Source organism: Phyllostomus discolor, chromosome 1 (genome assembly GCF_004126475.2).
Source record: "Phyllostomus discolor isolate MPI-MPIP mPhyDis1 chromosome 1, mPhyDis1.pri.v3, whole genome shotgun sequence".
In the NCBI taxonomy this organism is placed as follows: Eukaryota; Metazoa; Chordata; class Mammalia; order Chiroptera; family Phyllostomidae; genus Phyllostomus; species Phyllostomus discolor.
The window spans coordinates 268697-285949 of NC_040903.2; the positions used below are offsets into that span (position 1 = coordinate 268697).

Below are 17253 nucleotides of genomic sequence, written 5' to 3' on the forward strand. Positions count from 1 at the left end.
TCCGCGTCCCAGAGGGTCAGGGCCCCCCCCCACCACGAGCGAGAGCAGGAGGCTCTGCCGGTTTCCACTGCCAGCCTGGCCCCCCCGCCATGTCAGCGTCCCCGAGGGGGTCCGTGCCAGGCCGCCAGACCTCCGCAGGCCCCGCCCGCCGGTGCCCGCCCCTGGCCTCACCCGGCCGTGGAACCTGGAGGGCCGGTAGGTCCTGGGGGACAGGTTGTACACCGTGTAGTGCCCTGGGTGCTTGGAGTCCAGGAACAGCCGCACGTCCTCGATGTTGTTTTTGATGGCCGACTCCACCCCCTCCGCCGGGAAGGACATCACTGGCAGGGAGCAGCCCCGTCAGCCGCCGGGCGGGCAGCTGCTGCCTGCGTGGCCTGCGACTGGCAGCAGCAGGAGCCGGGAGGGGCGGCACAGGGCCCCACCCCACCCAACTGCCCGCCCACCGCTCACAGAAGACCCGGGGGAGTTCCAGACGGCGCGCCCAGGAGGGCGGGCTCTGCCCAGGCCCGACGCACCGCAGGGTCTACAAGCATCCGGGTCGCACCTGGTTTTTGCCCGGAGACCCAAGCCCTAAGTGTGAGCGGCCATGCACACCTCCCCTGGCCTCAGAGCGCCGAGAAGCTCCGCGCCGGGGGAGACGCTGGGCCGACACTGGCAACGTCCACGGTGGGCCCAGAGCCCCCAGACACAGGGACAGACGCCCGGCCACATCTCAGCCAGCGAGCGGCTGCCAAGAGGCACCCTGGTCCTGCCTGGCAGCCCGGCTTTCGAGCCCACCCCCCGGCAGCAGGGCCAGCAGGGCCAGCAGGGCCCTGGGGTTGGAGCCCACTCACCTGCGATCCTGGACGTGATGTAAGAGATGTCCAAGTCCCCCTTGGCGTAGCTGGAGTGCGAGAGAGGGCTCGGTCAGTGCGGGTGTTCCCACGGTCACGTCACAAAAGCTTAGGGGAGGGCAAGCCCCGGGGAGGCCGCAGGGGAAGGGTGTCCCCTGCTCAGGCTGCAGCTCACGGGCAGCGCTGTGTGTGCGCACACGTGTGTGCGGGGCCCAGGCCCATGGGCTGCAAGGGGTGGACGGCGCGGGCCCTACCCCGGGCCTGAGCGCAGTGTGCCGTCCTGCGTGCAACACCCGCCCTCACGCCTGGCGGTTGGGAGACAGCCCCAGGGTGACGCACACACACAGTCGGAGTCGGATGCCGCAGCGACCAGAGCAGCTGGCGGACACGACCGCCACCAGCGAGCCAATGGGGGAGGCAGAGAGCAGGGCAGAACTGTCGGCGACACGGGCAGAGGTGGAAGCCCTGGGCAAGGGCAGAGGCGCCCGAGCTGCGGCGGGAGCGGAGGGTGCCTCTGGCGGGCTCCTCAGGCTGGACCCAGCTGAGGAGAGACCCTCGGACCAGCACCCTCGAAACCTGGAGAGCGAGGAGGGCAGAGGCGCCAAGCCAGCGCAGGAGACTCAGGGCTGTGGGACCGCTCCAGGAGGGGCCGCACAGAGCGGGGTCGCCGGCAGGGGCGGGAGAAGGGACAGGAGGAGCACCCTCGAGGGCAGTGGCCGAGTTCCATCAGGCACCACACCCGGGCCCCCGGGCCTCCAGGTCCCCAGGAGGGGGTGCACGAGGGGCACCAGATCAACCTCTCTCTCCCTCTCCTCCCTCCCTTCCCCTTGCTATAAAAATAAAGTCTTTCAAAAAAGTCCAAGTAAGACCCACGTGGATGGAAGACCTGAACGTACAAGAAAACCATAAACACACGTTCGCTCTGGCACATGTGTCCTGAAGCACACACGACCCACGCCGGGTGGGTGTGAAGGGCCGCCCCGCACCCGCGGGAGGACACGGAGGCCGAGGAAGTGGGGGGTCTGTGGGGTGCGCTCGTGCTCTAATCAAAGCCAAACGGGAGCAGCCGAGTCGCAGGCCGGGAGAAACCGCCGTCATGGTGAGTCGGTGAGCCGGACGGAACACGGACCCCGGGAAACGAGCGCAGGCCGCAGGCGGGGGCAGAGCACGTGGCGCCAGAGCGGTGAGGCTCCCCACCCGGGCGCCCAGTGCCAGGGAGGGCAGCCCAGGCTGGCCACACGACCCCCAGTGCCCGCCCAGGGCGGCGTGCCGGGGGAGGGACGCAGCGTGCTCAGACCCTCCCGGAGCCGGGGCGTCAGGGGTCTGCAGTGCTGGCCCCGGGACGTGTGGGGACCGTGGGGTCCGGGGCCTGTGCTCCGACGGACGAGGAGCAACAGACGTGAGGCCGGGCGCAGGTTTCCAGGACACGGGCCCACTGGGAGCACGCCGAGGCCACGCCTGCGACTCATGGAGGCCCCCCCCCCCCACCCGAGGACAGGCCCTCCAGGACTTCTGGGTCCAGACCCCTACAATGAGGCGGCAGGGGAGAAGGCCCAGCGGCCCACGAAGTCCTTGTTAGCAGTGACCGGGGCCACGCCCCCAGGTGTGCAGCTCATACCCACCCACACAACACACGAGCACACCCACATGTGCGCTCACACCCCGTGCACACACCAGCACACGTGTGTGCTCTCACACACGCTCACACACAAGCACGTGTGCCTCTGCCTGTGGTGCTGTCTCAGTCCTGGACACACAGTGGTGCCCGCGGCACCAGGAGGACAGAGGAGGAGGCCAGGTCTCCACCGCGGTCAGCGGAGCGTGCTGAGCACAGCCGAAGGGACAGACGCTCGGCCCGGGCGTGAGCGTGTGGCTCCTCGCAGGTCGTCGCGGCTCCGCTTCTGGGACAGGCAGCACGCAGAGCGGCGGCCTCCCGCTGAGGCCGACGTCACGCCGGCCGTGCTGGGGACCTGGCCCAGGTCGCAGAGCTGTCGCCGGACACAGCCGGTGCAGGTCACCCAGCCCGGCCACGGGGCCTGTGCAGACAGGTGCCCCCCGAACACGGCCCCCACAGGTGACGCCCTCACGCACACGCTCAGGCACCTGGTCCGGGTCTGAGTTCCCACGCAACGTCAAACGGGGCTCCACGTCCCCTGCTCTCCGGACCCCCAGGAGGGAGCGGCGCACGCGTGACCGCGTCGTGGCAGACAGGCGGCACGCCGAGGCCAGGGTGCGGCGACACCACCCCCGCGTGCCCGGCACAGCGCCGCCAACGCTCCCCCTCCGCTCTCCGCCCTGTCCCTCCAGGTGGGGCGGGGGCCCGCCCCGATGGGCAGAGCCCACCCCGGGGCCCGCAGGCCTCACCGGCGGCCGCGAGTGCAGGTCCCGCCCGGTCTGGGGCAGCAGCGCCCGCAGGGTGGAACACCTCCCCGGGCGGAGCGACCGCGCGCCGTCGCGCAGACCCCGAGCCCCCGCACCCTCGACTCACTTGGCGACGGACTGGATGACCTTGGAGGAGGTGTCCTTGATGTTGGTGAGCAGGCGCCCGGTGCCCCCGCGCAGCAGGTCCAGGAGCCCGCCGTAGGGCTGCTCGTACTCGGCGACCACCAGGCCTGCACGCAGGGACGAGCCTCAGGCGGCGGCCGGGCCGGGTCCCGGAGACGGGAGCCTGCGGAACCCCGGGCCCCGCGGCGAGCCGCACTTCCTGTCCGCGCTGACCGTCTGCCCCCCACGTGCGGGCACAGAGAGCACACGCCAGCCGCTCTCGCGGGGCCGCGCCGAACGGGCCAGTCAGCGGGAGCCGAGGGGGCCCGTGGCCCTCTGTGCCCGCCTCTGGGATGTCCAGCCGCTGCCGCTCCAGCACCCGGACACCTGGGGCCTGCCGCTGCCCAGACGCAGACCGGGTGCCCCATGGAGGCGGCGCCTCCGTCCCCGCGGTGAGGGCGCAGGTGGACACGGAGGGGGCAGGAGCGGGGTTGTGCCAGCACCCTCGGCCGGGCACCGAGGGCCCTATGGCTGGAGAGCAGGTGAGTTTCTGTCCGTCCTCAGGGGTGCCCCAGGACAGCTGAGCTCCTGGTGGAGGACCCCTCAAGGGATGCACGGAGTGCCCAGACCCACCGACACCCTGGACGGTGCGAGTCACTCACTCACTGAAGGTGACCGAGTCACAGGGAGACCCGCTGAGCCCCTCTCTGCAGCAGCAGACCTCACCCCTGCCGGGGCCACCCCTTCCCACGCACCCCTTCTCGCACCAGCTGCAGCCCTCGGCCCCGGGGTCTCCCCTGAGTCTGGGCCACAGCGGCCACACCTGCCGGGCCCCCGAGTGCGGAGACGGGACCCCCTGCGTGGTCCTGACGGCGTGCCCTCACGCCTGTCCCTCGTCCCGCCCTACACACGGCACTGAGTTCTGGGAGCTCGAGCCCGCCACAGCCCGGAGGGTGGTCCCGGGGACCCAGGTGAGCAGCCGCTCCTGCTGCCAGGCCACGTGCCGGGGGCAGGACCGGGGCAGCCCGCAGCAGCTGCAGCAGCACAGTGGCCCAGGGCGGAGGGTGGGTGCAGGCAGGGGAACTCACCTCCGCCGTGGCTGCTGCTGGCGGGGCCCCCGGGTGGGGCGGCGTGTCCGTAGCCCCCATTCTGCTCCAGGAGCTGTGAGGGTTCAGAAGCAGGTCTGGAGGGTTCGAGAGGTCGGAGTCCACACAGGGGCCGCCCTGCCCTCCCCCCGGGGAGGTGAGGGCACAGGCCGCGGCTCCCGTCTCCACCGGACTTGGCGTCGAGCCCTCGCACCGCAGTCACTCGGGTGACGCGCGCCGGCACCCCCTGGCCCCCCACTCCCCCGCACACCCTTCTGCGGCGTGCCAGGCCCCACCGTCCTCGGGGGCGGGGGCTGTGCGGTGAGAGGCCCGTCTTCCCTAGCGGAGGCCGAGGCCAGTGGAGGCCGGAGCACTGACGCCAGCAACTCCGGACGGGTGCGCGGAGGCCCAGCCGCAGCCCCGCTCGGTCTCCAGCGGCTGCGGGGCCCGCCCTGGCTCTCCCTGCAGGTGAGTCAGAGACGAGCTTCAGGGGCTGGTGGGGCTTCTGAGGACGTTCTTGTCCCCGAGCGGAAGTGTCACTGCGCTGGGCTCAGGAAGCAAGGCGACGGGGAGCTTCGTCCCTCTGGGACCCGGCCGTTGGCCAAGGTTTGGAGGCCCATTCTGTCACGTGGGCGGCGTGTGACTGTCCCATCGACCGGGGCCCCCCTCACACGTCCTCTGTGACACCGGCCAACAGGACGCCCCCAGCTGCCTGCGCGGGGCAGTGCCACCTCGTGTCCCGGGGCCGGGTTGTCACCGACACGCAGCAGGCGGGGTTCTTGCCGCCGCTGTAACAGCACAGCCCTGCTCTCCCCTCGGCTCCATCCTGGGCTCCAGGTGTGCCCCGGGTCACCCGTCCGCCCCTCGTGGGGACACCTGCCTCACTGTCCGGGGCCGAAGAGCCCTGCGGAGGGGGCCAGGCGTCTGCACCGCGGCCCTGGCAGCGCCCAAAGTGCTGAGAGGGCAGGGTGCTCGGGCACCCTCCGCCCTACAGCCTGTGTGTCGGTGTCACCGACGCCCCTCGGGGCCCTCCTGGCGGCACGCACGCGAGGGGCAGCCCAGAGCAGACGTCTCCCTGTGCCACCGCGCCTTGCTGACCGCCCCACGCCCTCCCCGGCTGCTGCCAGACACACCGGGGCTCTCCTTGCACCTCCTGCCCCCAGACCCCGGCCCGAGAGGGTCTCCTGGCAGTGCTGCCGCCCTCCTGTCAGGTGGCCCCTGCCTGTCCGAGGAGCACCCGGAGGCCGCACGTACCTCAGTGACGGGTGACTTGGGGTTCACGTCCCTGGCAGCCGCGATCTCCTGCAGCTGGTTCACCAGCTCTGTGATGGACAGCCGCTCCTCCGGGTTGACCTTCAGCGTGGCGCCTGCAGGGGGCAGCATGCGCTCAGGGGCCCAGCGCCCCACAGCCCTGCCCCAAGGGCCCTCTCTCCGGGGAGGGTCCTGACTTGCACAGCCAGCGAGCGAGGTGACGCTGGGAGGAGCAACACGCAGACGGAGTGAACCGCCCACCACCTGGAGCGCTGTGGCTCACGGGCCCACACCCGGGAGGCTGCCCTCGCCCCGCGGCCACCCCCCCCCCCCCCCCCGCACCCGGGACTCACGGATGAGGCCGTGGAACACGAGGTACTGGGTGTCGTCCGCGGGGATGGAGTACTTCCCGTTCAGGATGCGCAGCCTGGACCCGTCCTCGAAAGGGTGCTGCCCGAAGCACAGCAGGTACAGGATGCAGCCCAGGGCCTGGGGGGTGGGGGGCGGAGGTGAGGGGCGGGGCACGCGGGGCCTGGAGGACACAGCCCAGGCTCAGGCTGGCGTGACTCGCCCCCGGGAGCAGAGTGCTCCCTGCACAGCCAGCCGGTGCCGTGCTCACGGGGACAGGGAACGGTGGGGGAGGGGCGGGGGGCGGCCACACCCCAATCTCCTCCTTCCCGGTCCCAGTCCCTACATCTGAACCCTGGGGCGTGTCGGCTGGGCAGCAGGGTCACGGGCTTCAGAGGAAGGTGCCGGCCCACCAAGCCCCCCAGGGGGATGCGCCCCGAGGCAGGGCCGGCTGGGGTCAGCCAGGGCTTCTCAGAAGTGGCCGAGCTGAGCACCAGCCGCTCCCCGCTGTCCCCACGGCGCCCCTGGGGGACACGGCGGAGACCCTGGGCACGGGCTCACACCCACGTCTCATCCGGCAGAGGACTCTCAGCACGCGGACACCGGGGCCTCCAGTGTGCACGCCCACGCTCACACTTTCAGCTACGTGTGCACACCTGTGTGTGTGCACCCTCCGGCTGGGATGGCCGGGACCCCTCGCCCCGGCTGCCCTGCCCGTGCCAGGCCCTGCACCGCCCGCCCACAGCACGCCAGCACGGGCGCAGGCCTGACGGGCTGGGCCTGCGGGGCTCCACCCCACCCACTGCTGCTGGGCCAGCCCCGCGATCGGGAGAGAACAGGAGAGAACGGAGCGGGAGGGGGCGGGGGGAGGGAACGTGGCCCCTGGAGCCGCCCGCAGCCCCGGCCCGGGGCCTCACCCAGATGTCCTGCTTCTCGCCGATCGGGAAGTTCGAGTACAAGTCCACGATCTCCGGCGTCCGGTACATGGGTGTCGTGTTCCTCGTGACCTGAGGGGGGCACGCCTGTCACGGGGAGGCCTCGGGGACGGCTCTCCTGCAGGCAGCCCGGCTCGCCCCAGGGCTCTCGCCGCCCCCACGGCCGCCTGTCTCCGGAGCGGCCTCAGAGCCTGCCCAGGGGGCCTCGCCGCAGCACACACCGCGGGAGGTCAGCCGTGTGTGTGTGTGGGGGAGACAGACGGCCTAGCTGACAGGCGGCCCCCCCAGAGCAGCCCATAGTCGGCTCTGTGAGGTGGGCCCCCTGCCTGCGGGGAAGGGGGGGCTGTTCTCAGGGCGGCCTCCGCATGAGCTCCTGTGGCCCGAGGACCCCCGTAACGGGAGCGGGCTAAGCCGAGCTCACAGCCGAGTCGGGTTTTCCCGTGAAAAACCTGGGCCCCGGCGCCCTGGGGCTGGAGTGCAGCCAAGGGAGGGGCAGCACGCCCCCATGTGGCAAACACGCACTCCAGCCCGGGGCCAGGGATGCGTCGTCCCTGGGCACGGCGTCGAGACTTGGCAGACACGCATGGGGCGACTCCACAGGAAGATGCCCTTCAGGGGGCGGTGGGGCAGGCCAGGCAAGTGGACAGGCAACACCTGGGGCCTTGAGCAGGTGCTTCCCAGGACCGCCTGCCCCTCACCCCACGCTGCACTCAGGCAGGCTGGCCCAGAGCACCGGTGGGGGGCGAGGCAGAGGGGCCCCTGCACAGGGTCCTGGGTGCGACCTGCCATGCCAGCCGGCGCATCATGCAGCCGGCACACGGCTCTGACCCTCAGCCCGGCGCAGCGCCCCTCCCACACCACCGGGGTGGGGGGCCACACTCAGGCCGCCCCTGTGCCTCACCTCCTCCTCCACCAGCGCCCGCCGCTGGGCGCTCCAGCTGTAGTCGGGGACATGGGACACAGTTGTGGCGCTGCCGAAGTCACACAGCTTGATGGTGCCCTGGTTGCTCAGCAGCAAGTTTTCCACCTGGAAAGTTCCAGAAGACGGTCCTTGGGAACGTGGGGGCAGCCAGCCAGCCGCCCCGAGGGGAAGTGCAGCGCTTAACTTCTCTCCGATCAAAACCCACATGTGCCCCTTCAGAGGGGGCCGTTCAGCAAAACCCAGTCACAACCAGCCGCAAATCAGAGACGCGGGCAGAGGACAGCGGGGGCGCATGGCGGCGGCGGCCCCCGGAGCCGGCAGGGGACGCAGCGGCCAGGTGCCGTGGAGAAGCGCCGCACACGCCGGGAGGCGGCTGCCGGGACGAACGTCCCAAGTGCAGCACCAACAGGACCCGCGCCCCCAACAGCGAAGGCACAAACCGGCCCCAGCCACGCGAGGCCCGCGGCCAAGGACGGCGGTGCCCGCAGACCCGGGGCCACGAGGAGCCGCCCGGCCCCCAGGCGGACGCGAGCCTGCCTGTGGCCCTGGCGGGCGAGGGGCACCGGGCAGGGACCCGGGTGCCAGGCGAGCAGCACGAGCCCCGTGGACAACACGCTCGGGGCAGGAGCACATGGGACAGGCGGCCAGCACCCGCCCGCACACAGTGTGCTGACCGCTGTGAGGGACCGCTGCGAGTGGGCGCCCCCCGCCCCCCGAGGCTTCTGGGAGGACACGGAAGCGGCACCTCGGCAGAAGCGCAGGCGGCACTGTCACGGGTGCCTCCCCAACGGGGAGGTCCGAGCGCCAATACTCGTGAAAACGGCCACTTCGACTCACAGAAGGAAAACACCACTGAAACCACACAGCCTGCTGCCGGCAGGGGCGCAGAGGGCAGCCCGGGGACCCCGAGTGACGCTGGCGGGAGGGCCCACACAGGGACGCAGGCAGCCGCCCCCAGGGAGGGGTGTGGCCACCCCGAGTGCAGAGGGCGCCGGCCCCAGTGGCCCGGGCAGCAGGGAGCCCAGGGCACTCGATCTGCTGACCACAGGCCACGCGCCGACGCGCCCTGAAACCACAGCTCAGAGCGAGAGCCAACGCAGAGGGTGCGGCCCGGGGCCCGTGTGGCAGGCAGGGCAGGGGAGCAAGCTCACGGGAGGGGTAGGTGTGGGAGCAGCCGCGGTGCAGGCAGCACTGGGCCCCGTGGAGGGTGCGCCCACCCGGCAGGGGGACAGGAGCTGCGCCCCAGGGCTGTGGGGACAGGCGGGGGCGCCCAGGTGAGGGGCACTCGGGGACCCTGGAGGAAGCCCCAGGCCCAGGGGCAGGGCCCCGGGTGCGAGGCGCCCACGGCATCCACATGTCAGAGGACGGGCAGGGAGGGCTCTCTCACTGCTCCAGGGGAGAAGCTTCTGGAAGACCCACACGCCGCCAAGAGGCTCCCGCACGGGTGCCCCCGACTTCCCGGTGGAGCCTGGCTGGCGGGAGCCGCGGCGTGCTGACTGGCGGGCGGGGCGGGGCGGGCGGGCGGGCACCTTGAGGTCCCTGTGGATGATGGGCGGCTTCTGCCGGTGCATGTGCTGCACGGCGCGGCAGGTCTGGTAGAAGATCTTCAGCACGGCGTCGCAGGACAGCGGCCCTCGGCTCTCGCTCTTCTTCAGGAACTCCACCAGCTGCCCTGCAAAGGACGGGCTCTCACCACCTCGGGCCCCCACGCTGGCCGCTCCCAGGGCAGGGGACCCCGCAGGGCCGGTGCCCACTGCCCTCCGCTGGTCACTGCGAAGAGGGGTCTTTCAGAAACCGCTCTGCAGGCAGGCAGGAGCCGAGGGCCCCCTCGGAGGGCGGGGGGCAGAGCCTACGGGCAGGTACCCAGGACCACCCCGCGGCTCTCCCTCCACAGAACCGGCCCCCACGCCCACCCAGCAGGCGCCCCAGGCATTCTGCCCGGGCCTTGCATGCAGCTCCCGGACAAGGTCTGAGCAGCCCCTCTGCCCCTTGAGGGCAAGGCTGTGGCCCCACCGGCACCACCCACCCCCTCCCTCGTGAGGTGGGTCACTCGGCTGCCGGGGAGCCCATGGGCTTCCGCAGCATCAGTGGGAACCTGCCACACGCTGAGGAGGACACACACGAGACGGCCCAACACTCACGGCTGAGGACTCGGGGGCGCGTGGGCTGGGGGTGGGCAGCAGGCACGGCCGCCCCAGCCACCAGGGGACGCAGAGCGGGCCGCCCCAAGGCCGGCAGGCCCCCGCTAACCCAGCCACGGGGACCCCAGGTCCCGTGCGGCACCCACGGCAGCTCCCTGCACCGACATTCGTGTGGGAGACAAGGTTGTGATCCAGGGGCGAAGTGACTGGGAGGGTCTGGTCTTTGCACTCGAGGCCCGGGGAGCTCGGGGAGCCTGTGGGAGGCAGGAGATGCCAGGCACAGACCCGAAAGCCGGCTTTGGCACACACCTGCACCACACTGTCCAGGGACCCTCGTGACTGAAATCCGCAGTCACAGGGACACGGGGTAACTGCGGCCACGTGCAGACCTGAGCCGGCACCGGCACCTCCCCGGCAACCCTGAGAGAGCTCGGGGGGGCGGGGGGGAGGCGGGCAGACACCCACATGGCTCCCCACCGCCCCAACCCCTCCTCCGGGACAGCCCCTCTCCAGGGGCGGGGGACCGGGTCTTGTCCCCCCCACGGAGAATCTGCCTCGGTGCCCCCACCCCCCCAGCGCGCACCATCCCACCCCCAAGGAGCGGCACTCCCTGGGAGCACACACTCACGCCTTTCTTCTGCACGCCCTGCGCTCACTACCCGCTGAGCCCTGGCTCCGGCGGGGCAGGCGTGCGCCCCACTGCTGCCTCCACAGGACAGGGCAGATGCAGACCGGGCCTTTCCTGGCCCTCCGCTGTCACTCATGTGGCCCCTCCGACCCCGTGACCGAAGCGCCGTCCCCCCAGAACACGGCCCCACACGGACGAGGCCGGCCGTGCACCCCGCCCCACCCGCTGCAGGGGGGACGTTACCTCTGCAGAGCTCCGTGAGCAGCAGGAACTCGGCCTGCCCCGTGTCTGACTCCTCCTTCCCTATGGATGCCGCGGAGCAGAACTGGACGATGTTGGGGTGGCCGGAGAGCTTTTTCTGCAGGCGTCTCGTTAAAGGAAAGTGAGGAGGTCTGCATGCTCGCACCCAGGCACCAGGAGGGCAGAGCGGGCACGCGGGACCAGGGCCCCTGCTCGTGTGCCGGCCAGCGAGTGCGCTATCTGCCACGCGCCCCGCCGCGCACTGGTCTGGCCCCGCCCTGCACCCGCGCCCCCTGGGCACTGAAGACACAGCAGGGGACGGGAGGACTTGGGCCCCGTGCATCTGAGCAGAAACACAGGCGGGCAGAGGGGCGGGGCTGTGGGGACGCGGAGCGCAGCCTGGGTGGGGCCGCCACCGGTGCCACTGCCACCGGGGCCGACATGCCCGACCCCAGGCCGGGCAGAAGAGCAGCAGTGGGTGCGGGTGCCGGCCTGCAGGCAGTGAAGGTGTCCACCCAGACCTCAGGGGGCAGGCACCCTCGGGGCTCGGGCCCACTGTGGACAGAGCTTCAAGAGGGAAAAGAGCAGGTGCTGGCAGCAAAAGGCCAGACCCCACCTCAGGGGCCGCTCCAGCTGCAGGGGAGCACGCAAGGAAGGCCCGCCGTGCACCGCTGGTGCTGCCGGCCCCAGGCTGGGGGGCTTCCCGGGCGGGACCACAGCTGCACCCCAGGCCCTGGCACCGCTCCCCGCTGCCCCGGGGGAGAGAACAAAGACACCCCCCCCCCCGAAACAGCCCGCAGGTGCGTGCAGGAGCAAGGCCAGTCCCCACGTGCCCAGAGAGCGCAGCGCACGGTGGGAAAAGGATACCATGAAGCACACCTCCTGGATGATGGCCCTGCTCCGGTCTTCCTCGCTGGACAGCAGTCGCTGTGGGGAGGGGTGTGGGTGCACACGAGGTCAGCGCCCGCAGAGCCGTGCAAGTGTCCGGGGCCCCCGGCCTGCGTGGGAGCTCCCAGGGGCCCAGACCCCGAGGACGGCCCTTCGCCCGTCTCGCCCGTCCCCAGGCGCACGAGAAGGACTGCGCCCGGGAGCCCGCTCACCCACGCAGTGGGTAAACCAAGACGGTGGGAGGAAAGGAGACGCGGGCAGAGGCGAGGGTCCTAGCCCTGGCCCGGGGGCAGGCAGGGCCCAGCCCCGCCTCTCCCGACAGAACCCAGCGGCCGGCCCGCCCGCGGTCCCACACGACCCGGCCCAGGACGCCGGGCTCGCACAGGTCACACAGCGGCCGTGGCGCTCCTGCTGGGCGGCCTCGCTGGGCACTCCCGGCACTGGAGGCCGCGCTGGCCCCCAGGCCCCACGGCCGGACGCCGCGGCCGAGTCCAGGGGTGCCGTCGGCTCCTCCCCACCAGAGGACACAGGACGGACGCCGGCCCCAGGGACGCAGCCCGCCCGTCGCCACGCGGCCACCTCCCCGGGGCGCCCAGACACACACGGAGCGCGGCCCCCCCCCCTTACCTTCAGTGCATACTCTCTGCCACTTCCCAGATCCTGAGCCTCGTACACAAACGCAAACCCGCCTGGAAGCCAGGAAAACAGACAGCGGTTCAGTGCGGAGCCCGGCCGACCACCAGGGTCCTCCACGACGGGAAACACAGACTGGGCTTGGGGACAGCCCTGCTTTCTGCAAAAAGTCACGCGATGCTGCTTTCTTTTAATTATCCCGCTCCAGAGGCAGGAAGGAGTGAACACGGGAACGGAGATCAACGAGGGAAAACGAGGCAAGTCAACCCGGCCAGAGGCAGGTCTCCCAACGCAGACGGACTCGAGCGGACTGGCGAGGCGGAGAGCCGTCGCACACCGGGCCGGAGCGCAGCCCACACACGGAAGGAGCGGGAGGCGGGCCCGTCCAGGCAAAGGTCGCGCGCTGCCGGGGCGCGGGGGGACGAGGCCCTGCCTGCACTCTGCCCGTTGCCGTGCCGACGAAGGGCTTCTGGCCGGGAAGTCACGAGAAGAGACGCCTCAGCAGACACAGGCTCACCGCCACTGCCCGGGAGGGGACACAGGGGCCAACTGCGGTGCTGCCGGACATCCGGTCAGGCCGCCTGCGTGTCCGAGAGCTGACCGCGGCGAGCGCGGGGCGCCGGGAGGTGCTGTGCCCGCCGTGGAGGACGGCCCAGCGGTTTCTGGAGAACCAACTCGCACGCCGGCTCCACGGCCCGTCGCCGCGCTGCTGGGCGTGTGCGCCTCTGCAGGGGGACGCGCACACCCGCGCTCACACGCTTCGCTGTGCTCGCCCGCACAGGAACCACCGCGTGTCCAGAGAGGCGACTGGGTGAGCCACCTGCCCCAGACGGGGGGCGCCTCAGCGGAAGCCGGGGGGACCGACCGCTGACAGGCAGCAGCGCGGCAGCTCCGAACCGAGGACCCCAGGAGAAGAGAGGGGGGACAGACGCTGGGAGGCGGGGGCCGGAGCAGAGCCGCGGGCCGCCTGTGGGGGGCGCCTGGGGGGCGGGGGCAGACGCACAGAGTGCAGGGCCAGGGGGCTGGGCAGGAGTGCCCCCCGGGGGGGGGGAAGGGGGGTTATATGCACACGTGAAGCGTGGGGGTTGGTTTCAGCGGCTAAGGAGTTGAAACTCACAAATCCACATGGAAAACAGGCGGATGGGAATAAAGGAAGATCCGTGAAGGGGAAACAGATCACCTCACCAACCTGAGAGAGGAAGCAGACAGGCCGGCACAAAACCTCCCGGGCCGTTTCCGAGGAAACGGTGACACAACCACTGCAGGCCCAAACCGCTCCCTGACGTGCGTGCGAGCCCCCCCCCCCCCCCCCCACAGAGCACACCCGCAGGGCGCTTCTGACGGCACGGCGTGGCCATGGGACCAACACCAGCAGCCCGGGCCGGGCCGGCACCAGAAGCCGACCGAGGCACGTCTTGGCCGTGCGGCTCCGCGGGAGAGGAGGCCGCCAGCCCTACACCCACGGGTGCCGGCCCACCCACAGGGCGCCCCTCGGGGGACAGAGCCAGGGCCACAGAGGCAGGCCGGCGGCTCGGAGCCGCCAGCAGAGGACGCACATGGGGCCCCTGGGAGCCCAGGACGCTCTGTGTCACGCCTGTGTCAGCCTCAGGACCCCGGGTGAGACGCTCGCTCCAGTTTTCAAGATGCCGCGACGGGGGAGACGGGTCCCGGGACCTCAGAGTCGTTTCCTGCAGCTGCACACAGACCCACCCCTGCCTCACAAGCAACAGTGCCGATAAAACCAGCGACACTCCTGCCCGAGGGCCCTCGGGGCGCGACAGGTCGGCCGAGGACTGCCCAGACGCCGCTGAGCTCGTGTCCTTGGGACCAGGGACAGCTCGGGCCCCGGCGGCTGCCCGGCCGCACCCTCGCCCCGCCCCCCCGCCTTGCACTCGTGTGTGTGATGTGAAAGGGGACCCACGTCCAGTAAGGAGAGACCCACCGTTCCCGTCGGCGAGAAGGGGAGGGACGGGTCGGACGGACGTTTCGCGCACCAGAACCCGCGCCCGGCTGGCAGGCAGGCCACGCCCCTCCCCGTGGCCTCATCCAGGAAGCGCAGATCCAACCACAGGTGGACACCGCCACACATCCACCCACAGGACGGACCGCTGGCGGCGCGCGTGGGGAGAGGAAGCGGGGGCGGGAACTCCTGCGGTGGGACAGGGTGTGGGCGGGCGCAGCGGAAGGGCCTGGCTGCTCCCCGTGGGGTGACCAGTGCCAGCAGCGCCTCCTCCTGGGGGCGGCCCCACAGCACGGCCGGAAGAGTGCTCCTCGCAGCTTCGCTCCTGACAGTGGCAGCCCTGTGGGAAGGCCCCCATGTCCCCCGCAGCCTAGTGGACGGCCAAAGGGCAGCAACAAAGGACGTGACCTTCAGCACCCCAGTGCCGCAGAGGACTGCTGGGGTGCCACGGGGGGCGGGGCGGGGGGCTGCCTGGGGCAGGAGAGCCGGTTCCGGGTGCATGCGGCCGGCAGGGAACCTGCACTCTGCGCCTCTTCCTCTGCGTCGGTCCCTCAACTTCCGCCGCTTCAGGCAGGAAGGTGCGCTCAGGCTGGGCGTGCGGAGCTCCAGGAGGCACGCACGGCAGGGCAAGCGCTGGAAGCCGCCCGTCCACGAGCACACACCACTCTTCACCCGTCAAAGGAGGGGGGGCGGGCAGACGGGGTCTGGCGGGGCCTCCTCGTGGGTGGCAGACACAGAAGGCACGGGGGTCCCACGCTGGGGGTGTGAGGGTCAGCAGCACACGAGCACTCGGGGACCTGAATGTGGGGGACCCTCCAGCACTGTCTCTAGGAAACAGACACTTCCACTGAGCAGGACTCACGTCCCGTAACTCACGTTCCAGGTACACGTGGTCACTACCTGCCTGACAGGGACACGTGCCCATGCAAACGGTGGGCGTCCACGGACGGGAGCAGCCAAGCCCAAGGGAGGGCAGAGAGCAACTGCCACAGCAACCCCCACAGCGACCTCCCGCCACAGCGACCTCCATGCCACGGTGCCCCACTCCAGGCACCCATGTGCCCACAGAGAGAAGCTGCAGGGTGGCAGGTGCTGGTCACTACCCAAGGTCAAGCGAGGTGCTGAGCAAAACGGAGCGGCAGCCTGTGCTCAGCTCCCTGCCGGCCGGGCAACTCCCACCATGAGCTGCCCCAGGGGCAGGCGCACTGCCACCGGGACACACGCTGGGCCGGTGGCCTGCCGTTACAGAGCAGCACACTCTGCCAGACGCCGAGGAGCCTGGGCGAGGTGGCCCCTCGTGGGCTCCCAGCCCCGAGTCCGGCCCCCAGGGGCTGGCAGCCTTGACGAAGCCAGAACTCAGCCCCATCCGCATCGCAGTCCTCGTGAGGCTCCGGGGGCTGCGCCTGCCCAGTGGCCAGAGCGCGAAAGTGCTGTGGTCGTGGCCACACTCCTGTCTCAGGTGGATGGATGTCAGGCTCAGTCTGCCCCACCTGAGGGTGCCCCCGCTCTGCGTGGGTGTCTTATGTGAAGGCAGAAGCCTCCTACCGTCCACCCTGAGTTTCTGAGAGCCCAGATGGTGGCCTGGCATTTGCAGAATAAGCCCAGTGGCCTGGGGAACCCCCACTACTCAGACAGACGTGACAGACCACCGAGGTCCAGGCTGTCGGCATGGAGCACGGACCCCCAGCCCCGTCGGAATAGAGAAGAGCCTGTGGTTTTCCTGACACGTCACACCCAAGTCTGCTTGCTCCTGAGCACGACACAGGGTCGCTGCTGCGGCCAGGTCACCCCCCTGGGGCCTCGAGGAACGAGGACAGCAGACAGGCCAGGCCAGCAGACAGCTGGCTTCCCGCCCCACGCTGGCAGCAGGGGTGGCCAGGGTGCCAGGCCAGGCCTGCTGCCCTGAAACTGCCGTAGGCAGGTTTGGTCCTAACCACTGGGCGATCGCTCCTCGAACCAGCGCCGGGAACAAAGGCGACAGCTGTCTCAGTGCCAGTCCCGGAGCCAGTGGTGCTCTGCCCGCGAGCGTGAGGACTGGCAAGGTCTGACCTGCCCCGTGGGCATGGGAACACGGTGCCAGGCGAACCCAGGGCCGACAAGGGCCCTGCACCAGCGTGGTGGCCACTTCCGTGTGCGGCAGGGACAGGACAGCCCGGAAGCCAGGTCCAGCCCGCAGGGACGGTGCCCACCAGGGCTGACCCGTCAGGCCGGGTCAGAGGAGGGAGCCGGCGCCAGCCGGTCCGCCCATCCCGGGTGACCCAGGCTGGAACTGCTCTCGACAAGGTGCCCGACCCCCCACGCTCGGCGCCCCGTCCACGAGGCCAGTGCCGTCCGCGCCCCGCCGCAGCCCCACACGGGACGGCGAGGGCCAGGTCCGAACACCCACCGGGCCGCGGGGCTCCCCTGCGGAGTTCCGCCTCCTCGGAGGCCCCTGGGCCCGACCGAGCTCCCTCCCGCCCGCCCGCGCGCCCCTGCGGCCCCGCACGTCAGCCACCCCGGCCGGCCCCCACGCCCCACCAGGAAGTGCCCGAGCCCGGCCCGGCCTCCCCGCGCCCGCGGCCGCGACTGCCCGGCCCGGCCCGGCCCCGCCGCCCGCCCGCCCGCGCCGACCCTCGGCGCCCGGCCCGCGCCTCACCCTCGGCCAGGACCCGCCGCACCCGCAGCCGCAGGTCGCCCAGCTCCACCGTCTGCCCCACGAAGTCGGTGTGGTCGCGGCCGGCCGCGCCGCCCAGGGAGCCCGGGCCCGCCAGGAAGTCGAGCGCCGACTGCAGCAGCGACATGGCGGCGGCGGCCCGCGGCGAGCGCCCCGGGGGCGCGGGTCCCGGGCGTCGGGGTCCGCTCAGCAACCGCCGGCCCCGAGCCGCACCAGCTTCCGCCCCGACGCCGTGACGCAGGCCCGGAGGAA

The 17253-nt window shown here is 71.4% G+C and overlaps 1 protein-coding gene across 3 annotated transcripts in view; it reads right to left on the reverse strand.

Annotated features, from left to right (window-relative positions):
- The window catches only part of GAK (cyclin G associated kinase), a 30761-nt gene extending 13508 nt beyond the window's left edge, over nucleotides 1–17253 (reverse strand). For 2 of the 3 annotated variants that reach the window (XM_036017836.1, XM_036017828.1), the window contains exons 1-13: nucleotides 16984–17253; nucleotides 12383–12444; nucleotides 11735–11794; nucleotides 10871–10985; nucleotides 9388–9530; nucleotides 7838–7963; nucleotides 6919–7008; nucleotides 6007–6142; nucleotides 5657–5769; nucleotides 4406–4478; nucleotides 3322–3445; nucleotides 834–883; nucleotides 172–320 (exon numbers count right to left, since the gene is read on the reverse strand). In XM_036017836.1, the coding sequence (XP_035873729.1) occupies nucleotides 172–320; nucleotides 834–883; nucleotides 3322–3445; nucleotides 4406–4478; nucleotides 5657–5769; nucleotides 6007–6142; nucleotides 6919–7008; nucleotides 7838–7963; nucleotides 9388–9530; nucleotides 10871–10985; nucleotides 11735–11794; nucleotides 12383–12444; nucleotides 16984–17128 (1386 nt within the window). In that variant the 5' untranslated portion in view covers nucleotides 17129–17253. The remainder of the gene's footprint in view (nucleotides 1–171; nucleotides 321–833; nucleotides 884–3321; nucleotides 3446–4405; nucleotides 4479–5656; nucleotides 5770–6006; nucleotides 6143–6918; nucleotides 7009–7837; nucleotides 7964–9387; nucleotides 9531–10870; nucleotides 10986–11734; nucleotides 11795–12382; nucleotides 12445–16983) is intronic. The other variant, XM_028503862.2, reaches the window with a different exon arrangement.